Raw genomic sequence first — 25768 nt, 5'->3', positions numbered from 1 at the left:
CGCGGGTTGCCGACCCCTGACCTAGCCGATATGCTTTGGGAGCTCTCGTTCAATTTAGTGACCCGCATCTTTTGGGTCCGTTCGGTCAAAAGATTCGTTCGTTCACTTGAACTTCCGGAAAGTAAAGACGTCGGCATAGAGTGTGTAAGAACACAGAGTTCAGTGGACATCGGGGAACACTTAAATGTAGTGAGATATTACATATTCACAAAAGCATCGCTAGCTTGCTGATACAGAGCCTATTGCGCGCAGCCTATCACGTTTCCGGTTTCCGGTTACGTTCCCCTCATGCGTAAGTTAGCGTCATGAGTTAGCGTCAAGTCGACAGCGTGGTTGCCAATCTTTATCTGTTGGTTGTTATGATGCGATCTATAAGATACATTCACCTGATGCGTACGGTAGCGTCAACTGGCTAGCGTGTCTTTTTGGAACGGCATACGCTTAGTCGTTACTCTGTCAATAAGCATTTATTTAGTCCGGTGTATGTAAGTTAGCGAAACATATAAATTGCCAATTTCCCTACAGTTTAAGATAGAGATAGCTAGTGCTCATCTCTCGGTGGACTAATATCAGTACCGCTAGTTAGTGAAACGGACAGCAAACCATTCGGCAATAAATATATGTAGAGAAGTAGATATATTTAAGTTAGCTCCCTAGCTAGCAAAATAAGAAATATCTAGCTAGCGAGACAGCCAGACGGATAGATCGCTCGCTAACTAGGAAGATAAGCCATATCTGTTTTTTTATTCCAAGCTAGCTAGCTAGATGTAGCCTATATCGTGGTTCAATTTCTATAAATAATCGAGATATTACATATGAAGCACTCGCTTGCTGATGCAGAGCCTATTACACACAGCAGTAAACAAATATGCTTGACGTCATTGCAGAGACGGAACCGGAAACGTGACCCCGGAGGGGATACATTTTGTAAGGCTGTATGTCATTCTGGATAAAAGTGTAGCAGCAGATATATAGCCTATAGTAGGATATGTATGTAACTATACATAATTATTAACATTTCTCCAAAAGTAATTGACCAATTAAACAAAGTCATGGTTAACTACTGTGCATTCACAATCACTCAATGAAATCATTTTGATTATCACTGTAGGAATACAGTTCGTGCCACCCCCATTTTTTATAATGTTATAATAAATACAATTAATATTGTCAAAGATTCTGTGCCGTTACCTTGATGGAGAGCATTGCTGATGTTAGCGTTAGGGCTGATCAATTTAATTTCCTGTCTCTTGAGGCTTTCAACAAATGCAAACATTTAACTTAAAACATATTTTTTTGTGATTGATTCCCTTAGTTTTTACACCAGGAGAATCTGTTCGGCCCATTAGCCGTTTAACAGTAACTGTCCCCATTTCTTATATGCGGATTCCCTCTACTGTCAAAGAGTGATATTTTTTATTTTTTCTTGGTTAAACTTTCCCAAAGGTTTTGTTTTTATAGCTAGCTAGCATGCATAACGATGCGTGATTTAAAAGTATAGTTAGCGTTCTTTCTTTTCCATTTCAACGACGATTCTGCTGTCTGAAATGCATTTATTCAGTCTAATCTGACGGAGACGCCAACTGTGTGCTATCAACACAGTATTTGCATATGAAGTTACCTTTCCTAGTGAGATTGTTCTCTCATTTGTAACGTTAGAGAAATATCCCATATCAGCCAGCCAGCCATCTTGCTCATTTGTACAGAATTTGGTAGCATAGGGTGTCTGCATGTAAACCGTAGGTAAGTATTTTTCGTTTATATCGGGAGCACTATCACCACAGATGACAGATGCAACACAGAAATTATAAAAAGGATCTACATAGCAAACAAAGCATTCTCTAAGATGCAGAGCCTTTTGATTAAATAAACAACAACTTCATATAGCCTAAGCAAAGAAGGCATTAAATCGGTCTCCAAACACAAAGTTACAAGGCTCCAGATCAACCGTAAATTATCCCTGTGCAGCTTTTCGTTGCTTTTTAAAAATGTTCGTAGTTAAGAGCGTACGGTCAGATTTGTGTACCAAATGCAACAACAAAGAACGCTATCTGTCGTGGGATGACCAGTCCCAATGCACATACCGACACATTCGCGCCCATCTAAAAACGCAGAACATTACTTCTTACGGACTGAAATGCCATCGTATTTAGTATACAGCTATGTACTTAACCCATGAAAAACATTGAATCCATACATCAATTTGGATTTGGTGAATTTTTTTACAAGGCCATTAGAACCATGTATGCGAACAGTAATAGTTCAATTAAATTAAATTCTGGCACTTCCTCTAGATTTATATTAGAGCGTGGCGTTAGACAGGGATGTCCAATATCGCCATATCTTTTCCTTCTATGCACAGAGCTCCTCAAAGCATCTATTAAAAATGACGTCATTAAAGGAATATCAATTGCTGATAGGGAGATTATCATTAGTCAGTTAGCGGATGACAAGATCCTTTTCTTAAAAGATGCGACTCAGGTTCCCATTGCGATAAATGCTATACAGACATTCTCTAAAGCTTCTGGGCTCTATTTAAACCTTGCTAAATGTGAGCTACTCTCCCTTAAAAACTGTAAAAACACATTTGCAATATACCTATAAAAGAAACAGTTACATATTAGGTTACATATGAATTAAAATTATGAGGAATAAAGATTCTAGGTGTACCCTAAATTTGAATCCAATTATAGATAGAACCAAGAAAAAAAAACGTAATCATTGGTTGCAAAGGGACTTACAGTGGTATGCCCCCTTCCTGATTTCTTATTTTTTTGCATGTTTGTCACACTTTCAGATCATCAAACAAATTTAAATATTAGTCAAAGACAACACAAAATGCAGTTTTTAAATGAAAGTTTTTATTATTAAGGGAGAAAAAAAAATCCTAACCTACATGGCCCTGTGTGAAAAAGTGATTGTCCCCTAAACCTAATAACTCTTAGCAGCAACAACTGCAATCAAGCGTTTGCGATAACTTGCAATGAGTCTCTTACAGCGCTGTGGAGGAATGTTGGCCCACTCATCTTTGCAGAATTGTTGTAATTCAGCCACATTGGAGGGTTTGAGCATGAACCGCCTTTAAGGTCATGCCACAGCATCTCAATAGGATTCAGGTCAGGACTTTGACTAGGCCACTCCAAAGTCTTCATTTTGTTTTTCTTCAGCCATTCAAAGGTGGACTTGCTGGTGTGTTTTGGATCATTGTCCTGCTGCAGAACCCAAGTTTGTTTCAGCTTCAGGTCACGAACAGATGGCCGGACATTCTCCTTCAGGATTTTTTGGTAGACAGCAGAATTCATGGTTCCATTTATCACAGCAAGTCTTCCAGGTCCTGAAGCAGCAAAACAGCCCCAGACCACACTACCACCACCATATTTTACTGTTGGTATGATGTTCTTTTTCTGAAATGCGGTGTTACTTTTACGCCAGATGTAATGGGACACACACCTTCCAAAAAGTTCAACTTTTGTCTCGTCAGACCACAGAGTATTTTCCCAAAAGTCTTGGGGAACATCAAGATGTTTTCTGGCAAAATTGAGACGAGCCTTAATGTTCTTTTTGCTCAGCAGTGGTTTTCGTCTTGGAACTCTGCCATGCAGGCCATTTTTGCCCAGTCTCTTTCTTATGGTGGAGTCATGAACACTGACCTTAACTGAGGCAAGTGAGGTCTGCAGTTCTTTGGATGTTGTTGTGGGGTCTTTTGTGACCTCTTGGATGAGTCGTCGCTGCGCTCTTGGGGTAATTTTGGTCGGCCGGCCACTCCTGGGAAGGTTCACCACTGTTCCATGTTTTCGCCATTTGTGGATAATGGCTCTCACTGTGGTTCGCTGGAGTCCCAAAGCTTTAGGGAACTCAGGTTTGATAAACCACAGTTAAGTTATGTTTTAACAGGGGGGGGCAATCACTTTTTCACACAGGGCCATGTAGGTTTGGATTTTTTTTCTCCCTTAATAATAAAAACCTTCATTTAAAAACTGCATTTTGTGTTTACTTGTGTTGTCTTTGACTAATATTTAAATTTGTTTGATCTGAAACATTTAAGTGTGACAAACATGCAAAAAGATAAGAAATCAGGAAGGGGGCAAACACTTTTTCACACCACTGTATCTCTGAAAGGGCGTAATTTATTAACAAAGGCAGAAGGTATTTCTCACCTAACCTATGCAGCTATCTCATTGTATTAATAACAAAACTTGCAAAATAATTGATAACATGCTTTTTAATTTCATATGGAAAAATAGAACACATTATGTTAAAAAATCAGTTATTATGAACAGATATGAATTAGCAGGTCTTAATTTCCTTGACTTTACCACACTTAATAATACATTCAAAATCAATTGGATTAAACTTTAATAATCCCACATTGATTTGGAACTTCATACCCCATTACATATTCTCAAAATTGGGTGGCCTTGAATTTGTTTTAGTATGTAATTATAAGATTGAAAGGATCGCCCTTAAATTATCCAATTTACATCAACAAATGCTGCTTGCTTGGTCCCTCATCTATAAGCATAACTTCTCGCCTCACAAATATTTCATCTGGAATAACAGAAATATATTATATAAAAACAAATCTTTATTTTATAAGAAATGGTTCACACATAATATTTACTCGGTGAGTCAGTTATTTAATAATAAGGGACATTTGCTTAGCTACTCAGAATTCCTTACTAAATTTGGTATACCTGTAACCCCAAAATAATACGCAGTCGTCATGGATGCAATCCCTTCTGGGGTCAAAACGCTACTAAAAGATGTGACGGAACTAGGACCTGTATTACCGGTTCCAAATCCAGTCAATACTCCTGTGGGTCAGATATGCTTCTCGTCTACTAAAAACAACAACAGAGGTATACGTAGTTTATTTCGAAATTATGTTATTTCCGTTCCCTATGTTGTTACATACTGGAACAGCTTTGTAAATGACCTTTAGAGGAAGTGTTCGGAATTGACCCTTTAAGTATTTATTGACTAATAAAATAAGGGAAGTCTCCTTTAAAATTATACACAGTTATTACCCAGCAAATCATTATCTTGTAAAGTTGAAAAAGGATATGAATATAAATTGTTCATTTTGTGACGTGCTTCCAGAAACCCTTCATTTGTTTTGGCATTGTACTCATACCAAAAGTCTATGGAAGGACTTAAGTATATTTATTATTGACCATATTAACTCTGATTTCACACTATGCCTAGAAAATGTTTTGTTTGGTTTCAATAAAAGTAAAGGAAATGAAATAAAATAATATTATGTTATTAACCTCACCATTATCTTAGCTAAATTTCATATCCACAAATCCAAATTTAATAACTCTAAACCCTTATTTAAAATGTTTGAATTTGAAAGCAGACAATATATGAAAACGATCTTCTCCTCCAATAACAAGAAGAAATAAAAAAATAAAAATAAAAATAAATAATTGATGAATGTCACTTGTATATATTATGTTTTCAATAAAGATGAAAAGAAAAATTGCCATCAACTTAAACCTGATTTTCTGCGTCGAGTCGACGGCGTAGCCCCTACGGTGTTGAAAGCATTAATACGTGTGCGTTGGAGTGTCTGCGTCGCCTTGCAATCACTCCGCCAAAACGCTAGTTTTCGTCGTCATTATATCCCATAATCATTTGCGATTAACTATGGATCTTACTTCCGTTAAATTAATGGCAGCTGAAAACAGCGACGGAGTTCACAAAGAACTGTAAACTGAGGTTGTCCACAAGTGTAAGTACACAACGAGCTCGACATTTTGTTTTAGTTATACTTTTATAAACAACATTTTAATTGCTTAACACACTGAAATAACGTAGGCTATGTAACGTGTTAAGCCTCCGTGAGCTAGCCAGCTAAATTTATTGTAATTAGGCATCATCACTTTACTTTCACTCTGACAACTTCCTGCCTTCAAAATGCGTCCCAATCGCGTGCTGCGAACACACCTCCGAAGTCTCTTTTTCTTTGAAGGACAGATTACTAATCAGGCAACGAGGCATCAAGTCAACTGATTTCGGTTTCGGACATAGCAAAGGCGACAGAAACTGATCAATGGCGGAGCAGCCGGAAATGCATAATGAAATGCTACCAAGCGGACCAATCACAATTCTTTCGGTCCGCGTCCCCGCGACGCGTGGTTACATTTTTGGGGAGGTGCGCGTCGGGCTACGCCGTGGCCTCTGCGTCGACTCGACGCCGAAGCCTGATTTATACTTCTGATTTATACTTCTGCGTCGAGTCTACGCGGAGACTGTGGTCTTAGCATTTGGATTTTAGTTCGTACAAACTGATGTTCTGCGTTTTTAGATGGGCGCGAATGTGTTGGTATTTCCCTTGAGACTGGCAATCCCAGGATAGATGGCGTCGTCTTTGTTGTTGCATTTAGTATACAAATCTGACCGTAGGCTCTTATCTATGAACATTATTAAAAAGCAACGAATAGCTTCATAAGGATAATTTACAGTTGATCTGGAGCCTTGTAACTTTGTGTTTGGAGAACGATTTAATGCTTCATTTGCTTAGGCTATATGAAGTTGTTGTTACTGTCTATGGTTAAATCCTGTGCCAGTCAGGCAGGAATTAATATAACGTTCGTCCTTGTAACGTTAAAGGTACAATAGGTAATTTCGGACTTCTAACGGCAAAGAGAAAAATGGCAGCAAAAAACACCTTCCAAACCACAACCACCAATCAACCACCTTCCCTCCCCCTTCTCTGTAAACGTGGTGATGTTGAAACGCCATTGGCTGTGGCAATTAGAACCAATTTTCAACCAATGAGCTTGAATTATTGTACAGCTATACAATGTTTTGGTACAGAGTGTCGGGCCTTCAACAGTAAATTTTGAACCCCGAATAATGAAAGCTCAACAGGTGAATTAAGAAACAACATCGCATGCAAATTCAACACATGAACAGAATGATATACGCGGTTTGCGATTTGAAATGGTGTTTATTTGCCTTAAAAACGGAGCCGGCTTTTATCATTAATCACCACCACGTTTGCCGTTTATCGTTTCATTTATCATTCACCGCATCATTCATCGCAACCGCATACAGCTCCATATTTCGGCTATCGATCCGCTTCCCATTGCAACAGTTTCGCGCAGAGCGATCGGGCTACATTTGCTGAAGTGGGTTTTTTTTTACTGTAGCAGGAAGAAAGCACCTATTGAACGAGCGGTATGTAGCACAGAAGCTTGTAAAGCGATGATGAGACTTGTGATGGGCCTACATTGGCTCAAGTCAGAGGTTCAGCCACTTGGGTTTTAAGTTGACTTAAAAAAATGTTTTTCCTGACCTAGCTTGCTAACGGTGTCCCAAGTGTGCACACAGGTGGTCGTATCACTAGCTCCTTAACTAGGTGGATCTGGAACTGGAAAATGTTTGTGTAGCTCATATTTCAATTCACAGATTATTCTACAGTTGTAATGTTACATTTCAATACATGTGAGTGACAATGTCAGCAAATGAAATAGCATTTACCATCTGGTCTTTCTGTTAATGTCTTTTAGAGGCACCCTTGGTAAAAAGTATTGGTAATCCTATATTAGAGCCTGTATATGGGACAGGTTGGAGGCAGACATTTCCTTTATTAAGAAATCATGTCCTCTGTCAATCTGAGTGCTCTTTCATACTTGATTGAGAGATTGTGGCTTTGTAGCACTGCCCAAACACACAACACATAGGCTACTCCTGTGGTCTGTTTCAGAAAGTAGAAAGTCTATTCCAGAAACCTCAGAACCGACGTCCGATTAGGAGTCATTAACACATTAATTAATTTGAAACTAGTACAGGAACATTTCTGACCAGCTACCAGTTGTTTCAATTCATAGCTTGAGCTGGTCAAACTGTTGATTATGGAGCTAGTCTGAACTGGTCAACCAGCTACTAGCTGTTTCAAAACTAGCCTAGCTTGAACTGTTTTCTTCGGCAGGGTAGTAATATGACACAACATAATATAGATTATTACAATAAATTAAAAATACTATTAGTGTTAGCAGCTGCGGTAGGAAAATATTATTTTAAAAGACTATTTAAAACCAGATCGGCTGAACCTCTGACTTGAGCCAATAGCTAGGCCTATCACACATATCGCTTTGTTTGAGCAAACTGCAGAGCTAGTCTAACCGCCTGCTCGTTCAGTAGCCTAGGTGCTTTCCCATGATGATTTTCCACAATTCAAATTTATTTCTACAAACTAATCATAGTCTGTTAAGCTCAGATTCACCAAATTAGGCTTGAATGAATCTGGGGAGTCTAAAATTGAATTAATTTATTAATTATTAATTATTTTTAAATGTTGACCTTTCAAAACAATATGGCTTCCCTGTGCAAAATAAATTTTGTGGCTGTGGCCATTTTCACTATAAAAAGCTGTAACTCTTGAATGCTGTGTCATCAAAAACCTGGTGAAGTTTGCCTCTGAGGCAGCCGGCTTTTGGTGGCCTTTTGCCAATAGGTGGTGCTGTATGAGAAAAATACTGAGTGTTCCCCAAGCGCCGGCTGACGGCTAAATGGCCGACTACTCACAGGTAGCTGGCCGGCTACTCTATAAAACATCATTATATCTTAAAAAATATATATTCAATCGTATCTCTAATTATAAAATCAGTAGCCTAATAATATTGTCAACTGCTGCCAACTGCATTGTCACATGGACTAACTTACTGTACCAATGTAATTATGTGCTCTCTTGGGAGAGAGGAAAGCGCCTACTCCTACTCTCTGCGCTGACATCTCTTCATTTTCTCTGCGAACGCGATGTGACAGTCACCTAATCACAATCCATGGTGAGTTTGTTGTATTTCCCATATTAGCTAGCTAATTAACACACTAAGTTCTATCAGCGTTTACCCGGTTAGCAAACTACCCTCAACAGTAAAATAGTTGTAATGTTAGAAGAATAAAGTAAACCATATTATAGGCTACACAATCCATAAGGTTAGTTAGTACTATCCTATATCGTGATCTATTCTATAGCTGACTAGCTTAATGGCTGGCTAAGTTTATAATTGGTTAGTCTGACACATTCTTGAACAGTTTGCTGACTTCGGGTAACGTGATCTTGATTAACATTATTATTAATAAGAATATAGCTTACCGGGCACCATTTGCATCAAAACACCAATATCACAATAGGACATGCCTCCTAAAGCTTTTAGTAAAAGGAAGGCAGATCCCAGACCCGGACAGCAGACAATAACGGACAGCATAAAGAAAACAGTTATAGGTCATTTGCCTAATGTTAACTGTAAAATATAGATATCCTAGATCAGTGAATTCATTCTTAAGATCCGATTGTGTGCACTCAGAAAGTGGCCAAAACATGTGAAACTTCAGGGGGTGAACATCAATCATAAAATGCTATAACGTTTTCTAGCATGGAATGTTTAAGTTAGGCAATTGTAAAATGGAGGAGTTAACGTTAATATAAACCTTATCTAATGTTACCATTTTATTCAATTTAAATTTGGTTAAATTAATTAGCCGCCACAAACTGAATGGCTTGATGAAAGTAAAAGCAAAGGTGATCGACATTGTAAAGCCACTTCGCTTTTTAGGCTATAAGCAAACCACTGTATCCACTGTTTTTCTCCGTCGGATTCGGCGTTGAACAATGTAACGTTATTGCATCCATATCGATTGCATTTTTGGTAATTTAGTGAACCCATGCATCATTTGGTGTTGCAGCAGAAAATGTCTTAAATACAATTTATGTAGCCTATAGGGCAGGGGTCGGCAACCCTGGTCCTGGAGAGCCACAGGGTGTGCTGCCTTTCGTTGTTACTTGGCATTGTTAGTAAAACAAAGTTTTACCAGGAACCAGTAAGATGACCGTTGTCACAGGAAGAAGCAGATCCGATGTTCGTCATTAGAAAACAGGAAAGTTTATTACAATCAGGAAAATGTTCCAAAGAGCAATGGTGTTTGGAGTGTTTATACTGTTACATTTGCATATATTCAAATATGTCTACAAATCCAAGTGTAACCTCTGATTGGTGGTAAGGAATTGCGCCTATCCCGAGCACGTCGGATTGAGGCCTTGCCCCGCTCCCCCCTGGAGTCCAGTGGAAAATCCCCAGAGGGGGGACCTGGAAACTGATAGCGGTCATTACCATATGTGAAGTGGTCCAATACACAAATCCGTCTGTCTCCCAACAGCATTAATTGATCAATGAAAGCCGTTGATTACACAGTTAACTCACCTCACCTGGTTTCTTGGGTCTGAATCGGTTGCTTATTTTAAGGTGGAGACGAAAGCCAGCACACCCTGCGGCTCTCCAGGACCAGGGTTGCCGACCCCTGCTATAGGGGCTACCCAATCCTGGGCTGCCCAATCCAGTTCCTGGAGATCTGCCATCCTCTATGTTTTCACTTCAACCCTAATGTGACACACCTGATTCTACTAATTAGGAGCTCAACAAGCTGGTGAATATGATGTGTTTTATTAGGGTTGGAATGAAAACCTACAGGACGGTAGATCTCCAGAAATGGGGTTGGGCAGCCCTGCTGTAAACAATAAGATCCGCTGTCCAACCTTTTACGGGAATTTCCTTACCCAGTAAATATTCAGCAGTATAAAATTATGTATTATTATTATTATTATTATTATTATTATTATTGTTGTCATAATCCGAATCCTCATTGTTATAATTATCTGTGTGAATTAGGATTCAAACATTAGGATTAAAATGTCCCAGTCCCTGGTAAAATATAAATATGAATATGAATCTTACTTATTTTGACAGTCAATCAGATATCATTTATACCAGGGCTGCCCAACCCCATTTCTGGAGATCTACCGTCCTGTAGGTTTTCATTCAAACCCTAATAAAGCACATCATGTTCACCAGCTTGTTGAGCTCCTAATTGGTAGAATCAGGTGTGTCACATTAGGGTTGAAGTGAAAACATAGAGGATGGTAGACCTCCAGGAACTGGATTGGGCAGCCCTGCTATAGAATATGTTTTACGTTATGTAATGGTAAGTGTGTGTATTATTTAGGCTACTTAACAGAAACATTAATAAAGAGTTAAATTAATGAATCAGTGACTATGAAGTGGCAAACATGCTCTAAATTTGATCGGTGCTTAATTGTGATTTTACCAGCTCAGCTTTGCTCCTCCCGTGTAACCTTCACTAGCAGGCTTCACATGGGAAAATCCCTTTTGAGATGCAGATGTGCCCTCGGTCACCATTTTAGGTGTGTAGAAAGCCAAGTGACATAGCCCCTCCATACTATTGTTTCTCTCATAAATGCATAAAAAAACAGTGCTGTGAAAAAGTATTTGCCTCCGATTTCCTCTATTATTGCATATATATCACACTGAATGGTTTCATATCTTTACACAAAATGTAATATTAGACACTGGGAAGCTCAGTAAACACAAAGCACCTTTTAAAAATTATTATTTCATTTATCAAATCAAAAAAGTTGGCCAACATCCATATTACCCATGTGAAAAAGTCAATGCCCCTTTAAACTTAATAACAGATTACACCACCTTTATTAGGAATAACTGCAACACTTCCTCTTCCACTTAACCATTAGATTCACCACAATTGGTTTGTATTTTGACTGCCATGATGCAAAAAGCCGAATTTGGAAGAAGCCGCAAGAAAATACTATTCAATGACAACCAGCAGCACCTAGTGGTTAAATATTTTAATCGCACATTACTCAAGACTGGGTAAAATAATCATCCCCATATTTCCAGGGAATGTCTTAAAAAGGTTGAACAAGCTATGCTTCAAAATCTAGCATCCAAAAACCTCTGAAACATAGAGAACGTGAACTACATAGTGCTTGTGGAGGTGGCCTTGCAGTAGGGGTTGGGTTGTTACAAATGGTAAAATCTGACTCACCACTGACCTGGTATATAGGAATAGTTTATAGGAAAATGTTTTGGTTCAACTGTCCTTAGATTTATTAGTTTACTGCACTTAGCTTATCGCATCTCAAGTAATTGTACATTATAACTGCAGTGGATTTTAAATAAATTTATTCTTGGCAATGCAATATGTATAAAATCTATATATGATACAATCAAAAATACAAAATTTTCCTCTCACCGTATAAATTAATTCTGCCATCCTGTTTTTCTTGGTGAAGTAATGTCATACCAGCAAGGAGTTTTATAACAACAAGGTATCCCCTGTTTCACTCTTAGCCTTTCTTTATAGTTTAAGGATGTAAAAGAATCTCGCAGAATCCTATCCAGGATGTTGTCACCTTCCACTTGCAGATGGCATTTTCTTCCAATTCCAAAATCCAAATGAAATGAATGCAGCTAAATTAGTTAGCTAATGGGCTAACCTTAATGTTACCAATTTGCTGACTAGCTACCTCAAGACTTTCTCTAGACTTTGAATGATTGCTGATATTCAAAAAAACGAATAACAACAATGAATAACAATAAAAAAATGATGCTCAACTATTTACAAGAATATATACAGCACAGTTTTTATTCCATGTATGTAAAAAGCATGTCATAATTAAATGCTTTGCATTTTCATTGTCAAGTTAATGTATGCACTTTCTGACAATATTAAAATATAAATGCAGTCATTTCATATTCAGTTTTCAACATCTACGACAAAGCCCTGTCATAATTAAAATCGAAATGAAAAACCACATTTTAAATAAGTTCACTTGCTGTCTTCACATGGGAAAATCACTTTTGTAACTGCATTGTGGCCCTTTATCATTTCATTTTCATAAATCAAATGAAATGCCATAGCGCCATTTGCATTATAATGTTCACATGGTCACGGAAAATCTGCTAATTCTAATTGATAATGCCACTCCTCAAAGTCAAGAAACCTGTCAATCAAACTGTGTATGCAGGGGCTCAAAGAAATGAGTGTTACTGACATTCCTGTCGAGTGTCATGGCTGGCTCTGTAAATACCGACCAGCGGTGAATGCCAAATAACGTTAAAATCGATTACTTTGTTAGCTAGTTAGCTAGCATTTGCATTTATTTACTGGGAGGCAGTAATTATTATCCACTGTGAGTGTGGCGATGACTGTACTGATGATGAAACCATGGCTTTGTGTGACAAATAAACCATGCTATTGTGCGTGTGATGTTTAAATCATTGCTTGAGTGAAGGTATCGTGCGTAATGGTGAAATTTTGGCGTATTGGCGTTTTAATAAAAATAAAAAGTGGAATTGTCCATACTTTCTGAGGACTATTTGTCTCACATAAACAAGCATATAATGTAAGATAGTTAGTTTAGCCCATAACTGAGAAATGTGTCAATTCGAGATGGCATCTCATACTAGGAAAATTCATAGTCATATTAAGAATGTTGCTGCCACGTGTGGCCAATTGACTGTGGACCCAGAACAAATGAACGACGCATTTGACCTTAAAGTCTCACTCCGACAGCACAAGCAGTGCAGGTATGTGAATGAGCTACATGCCGTATGTCCATATTTGTGGCTAATTCTCATTTAGAAATCGAATGAGTTCTAAAATAAATAACCTATGAACGATAATAGCAGTAGTCGAAATAACAGGACAAATTTGATAGCATGATGAAATTATACCTAATAATTTTTTTAACTGAGTATAATTCAGTGCTCCATATGACGCAAGACTGAACATAGACGAGCGTTGGAAGCAAGCTCCGGGATCCCAGTTGCAGCGCCACGTCGGCAGAGTGGTTATGTAGCCTACTGTGATAGAGACTCGTTGAACGCTGACGGACGGGGTTATCTTAAAAGTAGCCTTCAAAACATCTGCAGCATTTAATGTATTTGTGCTGTCTTTCGTTGGAACATTTGTGAGACACGTGTTGTAGTTATCTGGTCTCTATTGAGCTGGAAATTGCCTGGGAAATGGTGAAGGTAGGAGCTCATAACTAACCTTAATAATTTATATAGAACTCGTTTACTAGCGTGTATCATAAGTGCAAGTGCCTGACATATGACATAACCGAAAAACATGAATTATAATCTGCGCAATATAGCTATCATAGAATGTAGGCTATTTGATCTTCTAATTTGTATGTTTTATTTTGCGAAATAAGAAAGTAGCATCGAAAATGCTGCATGAAATTTGCATGAAAAGTGTTTGGCTGTACAGAACAGCTAAAGTTTTCATTGTTGTTTCATGACCTCGTGTAGTTATCAGCAGTCATTAACATTAAGTCTTAAATCCGCTGTCTACATTTTATGACTGTCGGACGGTCGTGTTAATTCATTGTTAATACGTCACACCATTATGAAGCGAGTGACAGAGCAAAAAGTTTGTCGATAAGTTACATGGACATATTTCTAAGTGGTTATGATGTATTTTTGTTCTTTCAGATTTGAATGTGAAATTGTAGAGCCTATTTTAATTAGATGACCGACTTACACAAAGCGTACACAACGAACATCTATCTCTATGGATGAGCTCCCAAGAGATGATCTGTTTCTTTGGAGACCTAACAACAGCAACTTGTTTAGCACATGATAAAAATAACTTGGCGAAAGCTTACAGAGGCTTACTAATGGAAATAGATGGTCCCATTCAGTTTCGCTCCGGGCATGGGTTGCATTTTAGGAGGTTGTTTTCACTGGGCGTAATTATTGCTAAGCTGTCCTGTCTTCTCCAGACCTATCGGTTCTTTATGATAACTTAAAGTACCATGAGTAGGTTACTATGCGTACGTAAAGTTCCCATAATGTACACCGTTTCAGTGTTGTATTTAAAGTCCTGATACCCAAAATAATTGATGTACCAAAAACCATCTCTATCCAGATTTACATGTTCATTCTCCACTGCCTCTCACAAGCTACCAAGAACAGGCTGTTTAAGTTACTGTAGCTGTCTCAAACCGCGAACTTCGGTACTCCCGAGTCCACACTCGGCGTTCGGCACTTGGAGCACGAAAGCACGGCATTTCGGAACGTTTTGTTGATTAGTGGGACGCACTTCGTGGCAATGTCTGACCCGTTACCTTCAACCTCTGACGTAACTATCTGACAAATGCCGATGGCATTTACGTTGCGCTTAGTAAATAGACATCAGATGAATGTGCTGTACAAGTAGATATACAACTGAAGTAGTCTGATAGCTATATATACAATGAGAAATAAAACTACAGTGAAATGTGTCAACTACTTCAGTTGAATTCCTTTTGCTAGTGTTCAAGAAGTGGCGTTGAAGAAGCCAGGTCAGTGGAGGCAATGATAGCTGCCTGATTTTAATTGCAGTTTGGGACAACTATCAGTGAAAATCTAAATAAAGCTGTTATTGCCTTGTGAGCGACTGTTCATTATTTTTGTGCTGTTAAGAGTTGGGTGCTTAGTAGGCTATGCAGTTATTCTGGGTATAAGTCCTTATGGGTTGTGATTTGCAGTGAAATAGAAAGATGGGCTTGGATCCTCGGTAAGACCAGGAAGCTGCGGATATGAAGAGAGCAGTGCTTCACTAGACAGCTGCACTACTTCGCAGTTAAGAACTGGTTAAGATTATAACGTTACATATGCTTCATCTTTAAAAAGAGTGTTTTAGAGTGTTGTTTCAGGTCACATGTTGTGTTGTTTATTCACAATTCACATTGTACCACTTGCTATGCTATTTGCATAGAAGATTCTCATATAAACAATAATAAACAAATAAACATGTACCGTCTTTCTTTATTTTTGTATGTTATGGACCAGTTATATGCACATTAGCTGTTGTAGTGATCCTGCCCGCTAGCTAGCAGGTTATTTACAGCACACTGGAATACATTTGTAATTAAGATTACGAATATTAATTTTGATGAAAATAGCGACCTAGAGCTTGCTATGTTAATTTAATGTTAGTAGTTATTGCGAATTGTATTACAATACTGTTAACAGCTGACGTTATTAAGACCGCTAAATTATTCAGCTGGCTCAGTATTAAAACACTAAATGATGTGGATCTGCAATCTCGCTGCTGCCATCCAGGACAAATTTTTTTGTTTTGACAGTTTTCTCAATTAATTCAGTTTTTGTTTTTTTCATTTGGAGCCGTCAGAGCATTCACTCTAAATCCTGAAAAAATGGAGTGTGCATAGGAGTACTTTATCCGTGCTCCCTGTGCTTGCACTTCCAGACTTTGGGTTTTGTTTAAAAAGTCTCCGCTAGCGAGAACAGCAGTTTAGACAGTTATCAGTTTCTTATTTGCAAAGCAGGGAAATGAAACGGCAGGTACCCCATGCCACACTTTACCGACCCTGACCTGGTCACAGACTCAGACCATAAAAGGCATATTCTAACAATCCTTGATACCATTGATACCAAGTCAAAAAATCCTATGTATATTTACAAAAATGTGCAAAATAAGAACAAAAATATACTTTTATTCCACGTCCGGCCAACATATTTCCGGTTTGGTAGGACAAGATTGTTTTGCTAATTAGCTGATGCAGACATATTAATGGAACCAAATATCCCACCCGGTTATGAAGCTATGACTGTTTTCCGAGTAACTTCGTAATCCATTCAGCCGTTTTCGAGAACTGTTTTTCACACTCCTGCGCAGTAGGTGGCGGGAATGAATATTCGTCAAAATGTTCAATGTCAGGGCATCCACAGAGAAGTGTTGTAGTTTGAGAGCGTTTATTGCTGCAATTCATTTCTTGACCGTTAGGATTGTGTCTTTAAAAAAATCTGACATAACTGGCATGATTGTAACTTATAAACTTGATTACAAATAAGTTACATTTGTGTAATCAGTGGCCTATCGATAGCAACCTGCAACCGATGTCAAGCACAATTGGGAAAGAAGAACCCATGGGCTGGAATGTGTTGGTCCCGTGAGACTGCCCATCCCAGGATAGATAATATCATCTTTGTTGTTGCAATTATTATTATTATTATTTTAAAGCAGTGAAAAGCTGCATAGTGATAATTTGCGGAGGATCTGGAGCCTTGTCATTTTGTTTTTGTAGAACAATTTAATGGTTCATTTGCTAATATGAGGTTGTTGCCTTCTATGATGAAATCTGCTAGCATAGCACTTAGTAGTATTCTGGAAACGCCATTCAACGGGACATCCACTTTAACTCCCTATAGGCTTTCTATTGTAAAAGAGGTATTAGAATATTTACCCAAAACTTCTGGACCAAAACAATGGTTTCCTAAACTACTAAACATAATGAAATGTATTGCTGAAAAATGGCCAATGAGGTTATCTCCTAGGTTTTTACATTGCAGTCAATGGGCAGATAGCTCTATGCTGTCAGGCTGCTGCCCTTCTTCTTCAGTGCTGTTTATTGGAGGTTGGATAAGCAACATTGGTGCATCACTGCCACGTACTGGGCTGGAGTGTGATCAGCTTAGCTCAGTTTTTTTGCCTAGCCATCCTGCAAACTTATGTGTTTTTTTGGCTTTCTGTTATCGTATGTTTGATTTTCAGTCCTGTCTTGTTTGGTGGTGTTTGTTCTGTTTTACTGTCCAAGGTGGTCCCTGATTATTGCAGCACAGGTTGATGTTTGGGACGTAACATCCGCTTCCTCCTGCAGCAATACAGCCCCACACCTGAAGCGTCTGTCTGGAGGGTGAAGGGTTCAGCCAACTAGACCAAGAAATAATTTTATTATTTTTACCTTGGTGGCAGGTAGATCAAACACGGAAATAGAATCCATTTCCCCCAGCTATGGACGGATGGCCCCATTGCCAATTACATAGCCCAGGTAGTGGACTTGTTGCTTGGCAAAGGTACACTTTTGGGGATTAATTGTCAGCCCGCTGACAGCACTTGCTGTATCTGATTGACTTAGTACTCCCAGGTCTCGCTATTGACAACCATGTCATCTAGAAAAACAGGTGTAAACATTTGCGTAACCCTGAGAGCCCCGTCCATTAGCCTTTGAAGAGTTGCTGGTGCCCCCTGCAGGCCAAAAAACTTCTTCCTCCTGGGGTACTTACCAGTAACTTCTAAGGTCCAAGGTTGTGATGAACCTTGCTTTGCCAAGAAGCACAATGAGGTAATCTATGCATGGCATAGGGTATGGACCAAATCTGGAAAGTCAGTGGTGACAGTCAATGCAAAAGAACATGGTATCATTTTTCTACAGTACCAGAATAACTCTGCTACACCACCGTACACTAGTTGATACCACAGGTACCCCCAGTGAGATCATAGTCCCCGATTCTTGTAGCATTGAGCGAAGCCTTTCTGGAATGTGGTCCAGACATTTCACCACAGAAACTAACAGCTGGGCATTTACTGGCTCAATTTTTTTCAATAGGTTTGCATGAAAGTTCTGTCTTTTCTTTCCACTTTAAGGCATGAAAAGCTCATATTGACACTGGTCTTGTTTTCTGGGTGTCCTGGCCATGCCACTTCTACAACTTGCTTGCTTTATTTTGGACCAAAAGTATTGCAATTGTGCATAACCTTGTTTGAAAGTCTTCTGAAAATAGAGAACCATACTGTTGTTTATTTATGAAGAAGATATCGGGTTATTAGATATTAGATAGGGTAGGGGGTCCAATATGGGGCAACTTTGAGGGCCTCCTGAATGTTTGGTCATTCTGGTTAATCACAGCACATTTGAACTCTGTCTCATATAGGTTATCATTTATAAGAACAATAATTCAAATCTAAAAGGGTGAGATCAGAAAGTGACTGATTTCTGGTGGAATGCCCCAAAAGAAAGAAATGCTAATGACCAGTGCTACCAGCTGCAGTTTTATGCAGTGCGAAATCTCACTGACAACTGACATATTATCAACATATTATATGACAAAGAGCGATTGAGGTGTTGGGTGTCTGAATAGCTGCCTGTGAAATTGTTCCTTAAAAATGAGGAAAACAAACAACTGTGTGATTGGTTTGGGTACACAACTCTTATCAACAAGTCAAACACACAATTTCGCATTATTATTATTATTATTATTATTGAAAAGCAGGACGTACTTAATATTTTCAGAATATTTGGATGCTCACTGATATAAAATATTAGCTTCTTAGCATAAATATGGTGCATATCATTAGGCAGGTTGTCGCATAGGTTATTTACATGAATGGAAAATAATATTGGTCCTAACACAGAGCCTTGGGGCACCCCCTTGGGGTCTATAAAGAAGAGATGCAGGTGTCCAATCCTAAAACTGGGGCTTAAAAAGTCACTTTTCGGCTGAACAACTTGGGAATTTGATATTAACTTGGATATCAGAAATGTGATCAAAATAGCAGTATTTATTCCGATTTTTTCCCCCCACTGGCTATAGAGTTCTCGTAATTTCGAGAAAAGATCAGCTTTAATGCATTAGTAAGTCAAAAAGAAACACAAAATTATTGGAATTTTACAGTGTACTTGCTATAAATAATAGTGTGCTAAGCCAGCCTTGGTAAACAAGATGAATTTAGATGTGTCAGCATGTAATATGGACCTGAGTTGCTGCAGGTGGGACTGAACATCATCAAATTCAGATTGCAGGAGGTCAAGGGCCTGTATAACAGAAGACAAAGAGCAATAAATAATAGATAACAATGGTACATAGCATTAGGTTGTTGCATAGGTGTTGCATAGGTATATGGAAAATAATATAGGTCCAACACAGAGCCTTGGGGCACCCCCTTGGTGTCACAAAAGAAGAGGTAGACCCTGCCATCTAACATTCTTACAGACAGATAGTTGGCAAACCAGGCTACTGCTTGCATAGACAGGCCAATGTTGGGGAGCATCAAGATGCTGATCAAGATGCTGTGGTCAGCTGTGTCGAATGCCTTTAACAAATCAATAAAAAGATTTGCACAGATGTACCATTTCCCCAATGATGTAATGTACTACTTTAAGGGCAGCTGTAACAGTACTGTGTTGTTTTCTAAAACCAGATTGATATTTGGATAAAATGCCATTGGATTCAAAAAATTATCTTAATTGATCACTAACAAACATTTCAATGGCTTTTGCTAAAATACACAGTTTGGAGATCAGCCTGTAGATAACACCCCCCCCCTTTCAGCGGGGGGACAAAGACAGATTTCCAGATTTTAGGAATCTCATTGTTAGTAAGACCAAGATTAAAAATAAATGAGAGGGGGCAATGAAATCTCCAGCTAACTTAAGAAAATCAAGTCAAGCTTGTCAAAGCCTACAGAATTTTGTTTGGTTTTAAAATAAAATTCTGATTTAGCCGATATAGAGATATAAATTGGTTCCGCAGCTGTCTAAAATGGAGCCAGTCAGCCTTTTATTACTGTTTTAAATTTTCTTGCCTTACCCCTGGCAACATCCCTTTCTTCAGTAAGACTGGACAGCTCTGGGGAAAACCAGGGATGGTTTTGTTCATTCACTCCAAATTTATGGAAAGGAGCATGTTTGTTCAAAATACTTAAAAACCATTGTAAAAAAAGAAGTCTACTTCACCAATGAGTAACATTCTATTCCAGTCATAGTGTAACAGAATCTGTGCTTCACAGAAGTTCACAGATATGTTTAAAATCTGTTAAGGAGAAACCAAGGCCTAGTCTTTGGGAGTTCAGCATTTCTAGCTGCAGCTATAGCAGTGGTCACTCTGATCATCTGCAAAGAAGCTACAGTATGTCTGAATATTTACAAGGGGTGTTGGTTAATATTAAATCAAGTACAGGCAGCCCCAGAAATTCAGCAGAAAACAAATGATAATACTAGTGAACTAAGTTTATATGTGGACATAATTTTGGACAAATGGTGTTGTAGAATATCCGTATTGAAATTTTTTTCAGAACGTCATCCCAGAAATTCAGAACAGAAGCAGTAGTACCCAGATGGAACCCGAGCTGTCAGCCGGTGAACCTACAGGTACAGTAAATGTGTACTTTTTGTGCTGCTCTAGGTAATTTCGGAAGTGCGATCTGATCTGCATATGGCAATCCCTTCATATGTAACTGCCGTATTTCTGAAAGCCCTTTAAGAGGGCTACTTTTCTCCTGTTCAGCATGGATCTTTTTTAGTATTTTGTACACGTTTGCTACATGGGTCAGTACAGAATGTGAGCTATCCCTTTAAGCCAGGGGTGCCCAATCCTGCAGGTTTTCATTCCAACCAATCACTACACCAGCTGATTTCACGAACTAGCTCCCTCCTCTCTGGCTGAAGGTGTGGTGATTATCGAAATTTAGTGGTGTCGTGATTGGTTGGAAAGAAAACCTGCATACTATTGGCCCTCCATGACACATGCTTGGGTAGCCCTGGCTTACGCCATGTACAAATGCCACTGGATTGCTCTCCAAATACATGGGTGCCATCTGGTGGTGAATATATGAAGGTGCAGTGACAAAGGCTTACAAAATGCCATTGGACTACAGATGAAAATGAGCTAATTCGCTAACTGTGGCACATTTACGTTGATGTGGAAACTGAAATGCTGATTAATGTACACTGTCCCTGGTAAATAAATGAATACATTTGGTTTGTTCTAAGCACAAATCAGAAGTCCATACTGGTTCTCTGTGTGCTGAGGGCAGGAGTGGAATTGCATCGCTAACCAAATCTAAAAAATACTTTGTGGAATAATAAAATGGTGAATGAATTCAAATGCACTTTGTGAATGTCCTGTAGCCCAGCTACAACCATAGCAAGAAAATAGTCTTGCAGGAACACTTTTACAAGTTGAAGTGGTCTGGAAAATCAGTAGCTTATTTAAAACGTGTGTAAACCTACCTGTTCTAGAAACCACTTTATTAGATTTCAAGAATTCTGGAAATAATTAAATTATTAATTAATGTATTTTTATCCATGTTTATTTTTGTCCTGTGTGTGTGTGTGTGTGTGTTTGTCCTGCGTCTATGTGTGTGTCCTGTGTGAGTGTGTTTGTCCTGCATCTGTGTGTGTGTGTGTGTGTGTATGTATGTATGTGTGTGTGTGTGTGTATGTGTGTGTGTATGTGTGTGTGTGTGCGCGCGCGCAGGTGAAGTGAAGGAGCAGCCTCCAGGCATGGTCTGGAGACTGACCGGTGGACTCCTCAGTGCCACACAGGGGGTGGTGGGGGCCACAGTGGGTGGTGTGGCCTGGCTGGGGGGGAAGGGTCTGGAGATCACTAAATCGGCGGTGAGCTCCGCCCCGTCTGTGGGCATTGGCCTGGTGAAAGGGAGTGTGTCTGCTGTGTCCTCAGTGGGATCTACGGTGGCCAGCAAAGTTCCATTCACAAAAAAAGCTAAGGACAAAGCGGAGTGAGGATCTTCACTCCATGCCCCCTGCCCCCTGCTCCCTGCTCTCTGCCCACTGTGCCTTAATACTCATGACCTCTCTGCTACCAATCTCAGAACTGTTGTGTGTGTATATGCGCTCATGCAGTTGCTCTCCTCTCAAGTTTGTGTGTTTGTGTTTGTATTTCTGTTTTATTTTATTAATTTCTTTCACGGAGGACTGCTTTTGTGCAATCTGGGGGTTGTACACAAGATTCACTGCCATTTGATCCCAGCAACCATTGATCCCTGCTGGCAGCCTACAGGGGTGCAGTCTGTACCTGCTTCCCGGGCGTGTGATCTCTGGGCTATGGAGGCCAGTTAAAGATGTGATCTCTGTGGCGAGGTGGGACACTAATGGGGCTTCTGTGGGTTTGGGCTTGGCCTGCTGCTGCCACTTCAAAACACCATGGTACACATTACAATGTGTAGCTATGGGAACTGTGTTGGGAGTGTTTTCTCATAAATAAAGTAATCAATAAATAAATGATAAACGGATAGGATCCCATTTTCTTTATGGCGAAGCCATTTCCATTAGCACTGGCCAAAGGGAGACTGCAGAATTGAGGCCTGACCTACTGCAGCTGTTCCTGGATCAGTGGCTTACTCACCAAGTGCCTGAGCTTCGCTTCTGGGACAATTTTAGGCTTTATTGATGTAGACTCTCTCAGGGTAAATAGACATGTTTCCATTATATTTGTATTTTGAAAATTCTGTATACAGCCCGCTCTTAAGTGCACATTTTGGGTTTTGTCTCTATCAAGACCAGGGGGTCCACTCCTGCACATGAGGACAGGACACACCTTGAGGTTACACACTGCAGTCTGCGGCTGTAGCTGCTGCTTATTACTAATGTCAAATGAAGATACAATGCACCCTGATATACAGTCTTGGACTTCTACAATGTCTGCAGGTTTAAACTCCAGTCCTGGAGGATTGCAGTGTCTTCCTTTGAGTTTTCTGTGTTTTCCTTTCACAATCCGCTTATTTAGGTCTAGGAATCAAGGTGTATGGACTCTTGGCTATATAATGTCTTAAATGATGTACATAAGCAATGAAGCTCAGAAAACCAGACACTGTGTCCTTCTGGGACTGCAGTTAAACCCGCAGACACTGCGGCCCTCCAGGACTTCAGTTAAACCAGCAGACACTGTGGCCTTCCAGGATTGCATTTAAACCAGCAGACACTGTGGCCCTCCAGGACTGGAGTTAAACCAGCAGACACTGTGGCCCTCCAGGACTGGAGTTAAACCAGCAGACACTGTGGCCTTCCAGGGCTAGAGATAAACCCGCAGACACTGCTGCCCACCAGGACTTCAGTTAAACCAGCAGACACTGTGGCCCTCCAGGACTGGAGTGAAACCAGCAGACACTGTGGCCTTCCAAGACTGCAGTTAAACCAGCGGAAACCACGGCCCTCCAGGACTGGAGTTTGAGGTCCTTGTGTACATGTTCTTTCCCTGTAATAGATGAAGACATTTAACAGACATTTGTGTTTTCGGTATAATTAAAGTGATATGAAAAGAGGTCTGAAGTTCTTTATGGTTCAGGTGTTCTACAACAGATGATTGGGGTAGTTGGGTCACTCAAGCATTGTACTTTGGCTATAATTACTGAAAGAATATGCCATTTCAAACTGGTGGTAAAAATTTAGGTTGATTCAGATAATGAATATTGCATGTACTGGTTGTATTATTGAGACACATGTGGGTGCAATTGTGAAATATTTAATGTGTTGTTGGAATTTGAATGCTTGTAGATATCTTTACCAGATATTGTAGACACATTGTGATCGAGTTTGTGCAGAAATATAAAGTTGTTCTGGGTTGGTCCTTGATTTAGAAATCAAGATATTCAGTGTAAAACTGAAAACATAAGGCGGTTTTTTTATATATACAGTGGTGTGGAAAAAGTGTTTTTTTTTTTTTTTTTTTTCATGTTTGTCACACTTAAATGTTTCAGATCAAACTAATTTAAATATTAGTCAAAGACACCACAAGTAAACACAAAATGCAGTTTTTAAATGAAGGTTTTTATTATTAAGGGAAAAAAAAAAATCCAAACCTACATGGCCCTGTGTGAAAAAGTAATTGCCCCCTAAACCTAATAACTGGTTGGGCCACCCTTAGCAGCAACAACTGCAATCAAGCGTTTGCGATAACTTGCTATAAGTCCCTTACAGCGCTGTGGAGGAATTTTGGCCCACTCATCTTTGCAGACTTGTTGTAATTCAGCCACATTGGAGGGTTTTCGAGCATGAACCGCCTTTTTAAGGTCATGCCACAGCATCTCAATAGGATTCAGGTCAGGCCTTTGACTAGGCCACTCCAAAGTCTTCATTTTGTTTTTCTTCAGCCATTTAGAGGTGGACTTGCTGGTGTGTTTTGGATCATTGTCCTGCTGCAGAACCCAAGTTCGTTTCAGCTTCAGGTCACGAACAGATGGCCGGACGTTCTCCTTCAGGATTTTTTGATAGCAGAATTCATAGTTCCATTTATCACAGCAAGTCTTCCAGGTCCTGAAGCAGCAAAACAGCCCCAGACCATCACACTACCACCACCATATTTTACTGTTGGTATGATGTTTTTTTCTGAAATGTGGTGTTACTTTTACGCCAGATGTAATGGGACACACCTTCCAAAAAGTTCAACTTTTGTCTCGTCAGACCACAGAGTATTTTCCCCAAAAGTCTTGGGGATCATCAAGATGTTTTCTGGCAAAATTGAGACAAGCCTTAATGTTCTTTTTGCTCAGCACTGGTTTTCGTCTTGGAACTCTGCCATGCAGGCCATTTTTGCCCAGTCTCTTTCTTATGGTGGAGTCATGAACACTGACCTTAACTGAGGCAAGTGAGGCCTGCAGTTCTTTGGATGTTGTTGTGGGGTCTTTTGTGACCTCTTGGATGAGTCGTCGCTGCGCTCTTGGGGTAATTTTGGTCGGCCGGCCACTCCTGGGAAGGTTCACCACTGTTCCATGTTTTCGCCATTTGTGGATAATGGCTCTCACTGTGGTTCGCTGGAGTCCCAAAGCTTTAGAAATGGCTTTATAACCTTTTCCAGACTGATAGATCTCAATTACTTTCTTTCTCATTTGTTCCTGAATCTCTTTAGATCTCGGCATGATGTCTAGCTTTTGAGGATCATTTGGTCTACTTCACTTTGTCAGGCAGGTCCTATTTAAGTGATTTCTTGATTGAGAACAGGTGTGGCAGTAATCAGGCCTGGGTGTGGCTAGAGAAATTGAACTCAGGTTTGATAAACCACAGTTAAGTTATGTTTTAACAGGGGGAGGGGGGGGCAATCACTTTTTCACACAGGGCCATGTAGGTTTGGATTTTTTTTCTCCCTTAATAATAAAAACCTTCATTTAAAAACTGCATTTTGTGTTTACTTGTGTTGTCTTTGACTAATATTTAAATTTGTTTGATGATCTGAAATATTTAAGTGTGACAAACATGCAAAAAAATAAGAAATCATCACATCTTTTGGGTGTTAAGACACCGTAACAGGATTCTCTTGTAACCTAAGTCCGACAGGACGGCCACATCACCACTCTGCACGTTTTACCACATGTAACACAGGGTATATCTAGCCGAGACTTCTCCAGGGGGCCATGT

General features: G+C 39.5%; 1 protein-coding gene across 7 annotated transcripts; it reads left to right on the top strand.

Annotated features, from left to right (window-relative positions):
• The first annotated feature begins 1545 nt into the window (after window positions 1-1545).
• Window positions 1546-23796, top strand: LOC133139191 (transmembrane protein 263-like). 7 transcript variants are annotated; one of them, XM_061258574.1, is made up of 4 exons: window positions 6846-6876; window positions 8706-8795; window positions 20692-20767; window positions 21876-23796. In XM_061258574.1, the coding sequence occupies exons 2-4, from the start codon at window positions 8793-8795 to the stop codon at window positions 22139-22141; spliced, it is 345 nt and encodes a 114-aa protein (XP_061114558.1). In that variant the 5' UTR covers window positions 6846-6876; window positions 8706-8792; the 3' UTR covers window positions 22142-23796. The 7 variants fall into 7 exon arrangements, with proteins under 7 accessions (XP_061114561.1, XP_061114559.1, XP_061114558.1 ...); XM_061258577.1 differs by lacking the exons at window positions 6846-6876; window positions 8706-8795 and adding an exon at window positions 1546-1743; XM_061258575.1 differs by lacking the exons at window positions 6846-6876; window positions 8706-8795 and adding an exon at window positions 5598-5734.
• Window positions 23797-25768: the final 1972 nt, after the last annotated feature.

The sequence above is a fragment of the Conger conger genome, chromosome 10, assembly GCF_963514075.1.
Source record: "Conger conger chromosome 10, fConCon1.1, whole genome shotgun sequence".
NCBI lineage: Eukaryota > Metazoa > Chordata > Actinopteri > Anguilliformes > Congridae > Conger > Conger conger.
This window is presented reverse-complemented; position numbering and strand designations above follow the sequence as displayed.

What these genes read in the sequence shown, in the direction of transcription:
- LOC133139191 (XM_061258573.1), top strand. An exon ending in GTCAGCCGGTGAACCTACAG is followed by an intron (nt 20,768 to 21,875) that starts GTACAGTAAATG and finishes GCGCGCGCGCAG; the next exon opens with GTGAAGTGAAGGAGCAGCCT.